At 41.7% G+C, this 8,580-nt stretch overlaps 1 protein-coding gene across 1 annotated transcript; it reads right to left on the reverse strand.

The window, feature by feature from the left end:
- Positions 1–3,345: 3,345 nt before the first annotated feature.
- Positions 3,346–4,158, reverse strand: LOC119186897 (ubiquitin-conjugating enzyme E2 Z). Its single transcript, XM_037435258.2, has one exon. The coding sequence runs from the start codon at positions 4,156–4,158 to the stop codon at positions 3,346–3,348; it is 813 nt and encodes a 270-aa protein (XP_037291155.2).
- Positions 4,159–8,580: the final 4,422 nt, after the last annotated feature.

Genomic DNA, 8,580 nt, shown 5'->3' on the forward strand with positions numbered 1-8,580 from the left:
CACACTAAAGAAACATAGCTGAACATATTTTCATGTGAAATGAAGAACGATATACATAGTAACCATAAATTTTTACAAGAAAAGAAATAAACTCTGTGCAAGCAATGTACAGGCGACACATGACATGGCGGAATACTGTTGATTACCTTTTTCAATTGACAAGAAAATTATCCTGCGCATTTCATGTCATATTATATGCCGCATATGTTGCCAAACATTTGCGCGATATGTTACATGCAAACTTAGGTAATTGCGTTGCTGTTTACACCTTTCATATCTACAAACCACCTCTGCAAGTGCAAGCTATCACCGAAAAGCAAGAAGTAGGCAACGGTAAAGAATGGAAGCACTCTGCCATGGCGTGAGAGTTATTTGCAGCATTTTATCTCAATCAGTCGAACTTGTGCACCTACAGCTGGACGAAGAGTAGTGCGTGCTGATTTTACCAAAGCCGTCTTTTATACTACCTGCCGCGGTGGTTGAATAGTTGTGGTTCTCCGATGCTGACTAAATTTCTTGTCGTATTTCAATGTAGGCGGGAATGCTCGAAGTCCCTGCACTTTTATATAGGTGCACGCTAGAGACACAATGTGGTAAAATTTATGGAGCGCCCCACTACGTCGTCTTTTATAATCATATTGTGGTTTTCGGATGTTTAACCTCATCCAATCTATCGTTAGCAACAATGTTTTTAAGGCTGTACGGAAGATATCCATCCAAGAACAACTTCAGTTGACTTTCTTCCTTGATTTTGAGCAGGCACCTGCGGTTGATACTACACATTCAACTGAAGACGCCTGTACGTTCCCGGTAAAGAATAGAAAGAATAGGCAGTTATGGTTTACCGTTAGCTGATAGCGTCTTATAATTAAGCGGGATAGCATTTACGTGATGTACGTGCCCCAGATATCCAATGGTTGAGAATTAGGGAAGTTGGAAAGGAAAAGAAACCGTGACTGCCTGCTTGTGCTTTGGCACCAAGCAATTTGGGAAGCTTATTTCAGTAATACTGAGAGTAAATAAATATGAACCATTCACCAAATGCTAAAAAAATATGTGTCCGATTTGTTTACATCGATCTTGTAGTTAGGCCTAGACTATTTGGAAATAGGAATCTATCTTGAAAACTACACTAACTTATTCGTACTACTCAGTCATCGAAGCTAACTGAAGGCAGGCGAAGCCACTTTAAACAGTCGTTTGCTGCGAACAAAGTGAATCTTTCAACAACTACACGCCAACTTGCTTCGAAGTGGGCGTCCGATAGCGTCGCGTCGTTCTACGTACACTACGTACACCAACGCTAACATGGTAAGGTTGAAGCTGAAAAGCAGCTAGCGCGCATGCTAGTCGGTACGGGCAACGTACCTATCTGAACATGTGTACTCCGCGATCACGGTTCGCCCGGTGTCCCGGTAAGCCCTGTGTACTATCACTGTCTTATTTCTTTCGGGCGGATTTGTATTTCACGGTGAATAATTAAAAGAGCGATGCCAACCAACCTTTCATCTGTTGTTGTAGCTCTCAGGTCTAATTTTTAGGAGTATCAGCAATGAAAAAGAGCGTTCTGCTTAAGCTGTGCTCACGGCCAGAGTCGCCATAATCTTTAGCAGACGGTGCACGTTTGAGAACAACACCTCTGGGCAATTGGCAACCGCATGCATCGCAGACTTTCTGAGGTTTCTCTCTTCTTTTGCTTGAATTTCGTAGCCTGTACGCTACGAACTCCCCTTGCAAAGCTGAAGTTGAAATAATAATCGAGTACACGTCAGAAAACTCCTCAGCAGTAGGAAGAGTGGCAGATTCGGGAGTAGAAAAAAAGGAAAAAAAGGGAAAAAAGAAAGAAATAAGGCAGAACAAAAAAAAGGATCTTCAAGGTGTACCGATGAATTGTAAAGCGCTAACTGAGCTTTCCTAGCAATGAAATTACAGCACCTCGCATCAGAATGCCCGATACAGACAACCGACAGGCAGGAATGGTGCACAGTACAGCGTAATTAAGTAAACAAGTTGCATGCGCTGGCAGTTCTCGTGAAATTGTCGTGAAAGTTCACGTGTTCTGAGAAATTGATTATGGTTCACCATGCTCTGAACAAAAGCTGAGTTCATTCCTTCGTCACTAGTGAACTAACCACTCAAGTTTTTGTGTCGCACAAGGCTGCTTCTCTTCGGGCAGGCGTAAGTTCTGCAAACATGAATGCGCGTATTAGTTAAAACAGTGTATTCTTGGCATATCTATGCTACACGGTGATAGGCATATGTGTACACCTGTGAATATGTTGACGTAAAGAGAAATGATGGCTACACGTTTGCTAAGCACAGAAGACACTTTCCCGGAATACTGTCGTTTCAGGGAGCAGAGCGATGGGAGTTTCTAAAACAAAAACTGCAAAAAAAGATCATGAAGCGTTTTCGCGCGTATTCAAGTTTACTGATGGGTATACGCAGCAAACAAGCTATTTCTAGGTGAGTACGCATAGTCTGGTCCCTGGTGCATTTTCGTTTGAGACTTAGTAAACATTTCTCAACAGGGATTATCTTGCCTTGGCGGATTTCACGACAATATCTCTACGATTGGACTACTTCATTGCTATCAAAAGTCAAGTCACAGGGAAGCTTAATGTGAACCAATGTTGCGAGAAAGTCTTCCCGAAATTAATGCGCGCGAAATCGTGTTGCCAAGTTGCCGCTTACCTTATAAAAACAATCACGTATTGCAAGCATGCTTGGATGCTCGCAGTAAAGTAAGAAATGTTCACTAACAGGCTTCATTGCGTCAGGGCTGCTTGGCATATAGAGCCTAAAATAAAAACTATTCCCACAGGCATGCAGTCACAAACATCTACAGTAAAAAAATCGCTCAGGAAATAAGCGAAAGCAAAATGCAATTATTAATGTGGAAAAACATGCTGCGTTTACATCTTATTCCAAATTAAGTGGAGCCATCTTCGTCTTGAAATAATATTCGAGTACACGTCACAATGATTTGTTTTTGAAGTCTAGTTGATTGAATGGGGGCCACTGTACCTGTAGCTTACTGCATTTTAGAGCAAGAACTTTACCTTTTATTTACTTACTCCTCCTTTTTTCACAGGCATATATGCATGGGGCAGGGGAGTCTCAAGACTTAAATGTACACAATCTGCCAAAGCTAAAGGTGATATTCACGTCACAGCGACCGGGAGTGTAGTAGGGGGGAAGGCGACTCAGACAGCAGCCTGCGCCACCTTCGTCTCCCTGGTCGGGTAGGTGTGACCCCTCCCCACGAAAATATATTCTGACTGCACCACTGGTTTATTTACGATTTCCCAACTTTTTTTAGGCTCGAAGGAGTCTTTATGAGCCTTAGCAGTTCATGACGCCTTTGTAGTCGCATTGCCACAATTTCCTCATCGTATGGTTGTTTTGCAGTATTCGATCTTGCAAGTCTTGCAGTCTCTCGAGTAGCGCTGCGTACTGCTTAGATTCCTCATTGCTTGAGTCTTCGCCAAGTAGGGAGAAGGCTACACTTTCGTACTTGGCATATTGTTCTACGAAGTGCTTCATCACAGCCTGCTGCACGAGTTGCGGGTACAACGAGTTGCCGAGGAGGCAAGCCTCGAGTGCGTCGCAAATCGCGACCCTGAGGGTCTGAAAGCGCAGTGTGGCGTTGCAACGAATCGTCTTTTCAAGCCAAGTTTCGAACTCGCGTCCCATTGCAGGTTCGTTGGCCAAAGGCTGCTCGATGAGCAACGACTGGATTGAAACCAGCACTGCCTGCAAGGTCATCTCAGGGTTCCACGAGGATCCGTTTAACGTGCCCGGAATGCTGTGCGAGACGAGCCCACTGCTGTACAGTTTCCGGTTGAAGCGCACCCTTCCGCCGTCTGTCGTCAGGAAGCGTACCTGCGGCGGACAGGCTGGGTAGTCTCGGGGGCACTTGAGAACGAAATGGAAGAAGCCTCCCTGGTATGGCGTGTTGTCGGGTCCCACGATGACGGCGTGGATGTAAGTGATGTTGCCTTTTTCCGGCTCGACGAACACTCCCGGTACCGCATTGTCAATGATGTTCTTGAGATCGTGGTTGAGTCTCAGCAGAGACTGCTCCGAAGGCTTCTTACATTGGGACAACGCGGTGTCCAAACTGCACGCAGCTGCACTTCGCCGAGGTTCATCCATGGCGGAATAAGGGGTGGCACCGGCTGCGACTGGTCGTCGCTGCATTCGGTTGGCCGTTCACGTAGACGACGATTATTATTATCACCTCCACAAAGGCTCACACCCACTCTTAGGGATTGGCCAAGAAAGAAGTTATATAAAGTGATCACATATGCCAAATTGGTCACAAAATAGTTAGAAAAAGTAATGAAGCTAGTCACGATAAAAGCCACCCTGATATATTTTAATATTTCTGTACCACAGAACGGAGATCCAAAATGACCTCATGCTCCCTAGTATAGAATATTGGATACTGTAAAACCCACAGTAATGTGATTGAACACAATTTTGAGAATGTGTCTCATCAAGAAATTGAAGCGGTTTCATGATAAGAAATGGTGCTCGATCCTTTTTCCATCGCTGTAAAACGAGTTAGGTGAGGAAAGAGCCATACCAGCTCTGTTCATATGATAGTTCATTTTTGCAAAGCGACAGTGCAATCTTGTAAAAATAGCTTCATCTTGTCGTGCTCAACTGAAACTTCTACGCCAAGGGATCAAGAGGTGTCGATACTCGTTTAGATAAGCGAATAGTGTTTTCCTAGTGTCTTGCATCTTGGTACGCCTTCTAAATCTGTCACGAAGTATGAGAAGTGTTGTCGGTATGATTGAGAACATCGGACCACAGAGAGCACCTTTTGCCAGAGCGTGTGCGATTTCATTCATTTTGATCCCTTTGTGGCCCGGTACGCAAAATAGTCTGGTTACAGTTACGTGGATAGGACCAGAAAATGATAATTACGTGATAAAGGGGAGTCACTTTTTGGAGCGTGGGCTGAGCACAAAGATAAAGAATGTGTAACTATATATGCTAATATTTGATGTCAATGGGGAGCTTCCTTAATGCTATTAGAACCACCAAAATTTTCGCCAAAAAATTCGATAAGAACTTGGGAGATGCTGTAACTAAATTGACTAATTGAAGGTTTCGAAGATAAAACAAATGCGGGATTTTCCCTCAAATTATGAGACACATGATAATATTTGTTATAGTTATCCCTTTTAAATGCCTTTGTGAAAGCACATTTAATTCATGGTAAGGATTGAACGATATCAGCTAACTTTCTTTTTATTCCGCGGAACGCGACAGGGTGCCGCATCTGACTTAGCCTTACGTAAACACCGGTAAGGCCACTTTTTCGAATGATCGGGATATATATAGTCAAAATGACTGGAGGTACAGTCTTTCATGACTAATGGAAGGAACTTTACTTTAATATCGACTCGTTAAACAAGTGCTTGTACGAAGCTCAGCTGCGGTGTGTGAAACCGAGGCCAATAAGATGAAAATTTAATCCTCGCTGAAACACAAAAGCTGTTTTTAATTTTATCGTATATTGATAATTTCCAGGAATGCTTGTACTGTTAGTGTCCTGAACAGGCCCAGAAAGGACGACTGTGCTTCTAAATTGAGGACTATATTGGTTATATGAATATCGGTAATCCAAGCCGTAGGGCCTCTCTTTCTAAGAGTATACACGAGGACGCACTTTAGAAGACGGTGCTTTAGAATATAAAACACATCAGAATTCAAATACTGGGCGTACATCCGTTTTGTAAACTAAAGTTAGCATGCTTATCTTGCATGCCCGATCAACCTTTGCACAGCCTTTCATGCGGCTCCCAGCTCCCATAATTCTATGTATGTATGTATGTATGTATGTATGTATGTATGTATGTATGTATGTATGTATGTATGTATGTATGTATGTATGTATGTATGTATGTATGTATGTATGTATGTATGTATGTATGTATGTATGTATGTATGTATGTATGTATGTATGTATGTATGTATGTATGTATGTATGTATGTATGTATGTATGTATGTATGTATGTATGTATGTATGTATGTATGTATGTATGTATGTATGTATGTATGTATGTATGTATGTATGTATGTATGTATGTATGTATGTATGTATGTATGTATGTATGTATGTATGTATGTATTCAACGTGGGCATGTCAAAGGAAGTGGTTATCATAAATTATTCTCAGATACTTTACCGAGTTCAATTGGGGTATGTTCTGCAGGTTGCAAGTTATTTTAATAGTACCTGGTTTACCCAAAGGGAAAAACATAACTGCGTTTCTTTTAAACATTACGGTCTAAATAGATAGCCTGTAACCAATTTTCAGTGACGCACATATACGCTTGTAAGCGAATATGATAGTGAATGTGTATTCATGCCTGAATGAAAAATGATTTATCATCTGCATATACATATGCGTATACATCATCATGAATTGAAATAGTACGTAGCAATATATTACAAAGGAGAGGCAACGTGACTGATTGCTGAGGAACTCCTCGTAACTGGAAATGTACATTTGAAGAATTACCTTTTATTGAAAAGTTTCCTTCAATTTAAAAACTAGCTAAACCACCTGTCTATTTAAATTTGGATGTCATGAAGTTTTAATTATTCCAGCATAATTTTATGTTATACACTATCGTAAGCTTTTAATATATTCAAAGTTACCAGGGCTACTGTTTGTCTGCGACAGTGTGCGAATTTGATTCGGCTCTCCTAGTCTACATGGGCATGCCAGATAAAACATACAGTTCTAGAACCTACTTTGGAATCACTGAGAATGTCTCATTTTTTTACCAATTTAATAGCATGAACATAAAGGATTTTTTAAATTGATTTAACCACACTGGAAGTTAGCGCTGTTGGTCATATACTTGGGATGACGGCCACTTGGGCGTGTTAGTAAAAGTTCACGATGAAACAGACGCTAAAATATACACACACTTAGAGAGGACAAAGACGAGCGCTTACTAGCAACTGAAAATTTAATTTGAAAGCGAACAGTAAAATATGCGTAACTCGCTAGTACGTCATTCCAGACCTCCCCCTGTCATCATCAACGTGATATAAAAAAAACCACTTTTATAATTGATGGCACACAACCGGAAACAAACACGTGTAAATACTTGTTACGGCTTTTGCTTCTTATAAATGATCAATTTTCGTCATCTTTCCAACAGACTGGCGTAATCGAAAGGCTGTGCCAGACATCGGTTCGAAGACCTTACTAAAATAATAAATCGATAGTAGTGACGGGTGGTGTGTACAAAGGGCAGGGACGTAATCAACGCGAGCTTATGACTCGTGCTTACAGGGAATTCCCCGTCCAAGGGGAAGAATTGCAAGCCCCTATCCCAATCACGAAAGATATTCCACAGGTTACTCAGTCTGATAATGACACGCTCCTCTCTTCAAAGATGCGCACTCGGCCCCAGACATCTAAGGGCATCACAGACCTGTTATTGCTCTGTTTTGTCCGGCTATAGGAGCCATGTGTATCTCTAAGAAGTTTGTAAGATGCTGGGAACCCCACACCTATTTAATGAGTTTGAGTTGAGGTACATGCGTGTTATGCATAGATTAGTGTTCGCTTCGAAATAAAATTTTCAGTATCTAGTAAGAGCTTGTCTGTGTCCTCTCCTAGTGAGTGCATCTTTTAGCGCTTGTTTCATCATAGGTATTATATTGTCCAAGGTATATAACGCACAATTGTTTATAGGAACTGGAAGTGTCTTAACAATTTTCCAAATTTGATTAATCGGCGAGCATTTGATATAATGGTTGACTATACCTAGCGAATTTTCAGGGGCCCCCTTGAAAAAAAATTTGCGAGATCCCACGTAGCAGGGAATCGACGTTGTGCAAAGCATGCGGAGGCAAGGTGACCCAAATGCAGTTTTGTTTTATTGAGCGACACGTCATGAAATGGCGCCAAATATATGTACAATTGTTGCACGCACACACCTATGTTGAAGAGTTGCCGATTTTAATATAACCAGTTGTTTGTACTTGCGGGACAATGCCAACTGGAACATGCGTATGACAAAACACCAGATGCTGCTATGAAGCACTGATGCTAGCGAAGATGCTGACCTTGGACAATGCTACATAAATACACTTCAGCGCATGGTACCTAACCACAATTGACTTTAACTCGACGTGACGGCTGTATCAGAGGAGTGCATATGTAACTTTCATAAAATTAGGTAGGCAGCACTGCACCCACTATTGACGTTTCACGAAGATTAGAATTTATATGAAAAAATGTTTCGAGGCCTTTGAGAGAATGCTTGACTGCCACGTAGAATACTCATGTTTGATTCCTGCTGGTACCCTGAAATTCTTTATTTGCATTCATCGGGAGATCAAAACTGTCTATTTCAAGTTTTCTCAACACTGACGTTTATTCTATGCCATCATTGGGTCGACGCTATTGATGTCGGGTAATTCTTAACGCTTATGCATTATAATATCCCATGTGTGTTCTCATGGTTCCTAGGTAGATATTAATGTGTCAATCTCCTGTGGCTCATACGCGCATACCAGCGGCACATACCCGCCAGTGA

This window comes from Rhipicephalus microplus, chromosome X, assembly GCF_043290135.1.
Source record: "Rhipicephalus microplus isolate Deutch F79 chromosome X, USDA_Rmic, whole genome shotgun sequence".
Classification (NCBI taxonomy): domain Eukaryota; kingdom Metazoa; phylum Arthropoda; class Arachnida; order Ixodida; family Ixodidae; genus Rhipicephalus; species Rhipicephalus microplus.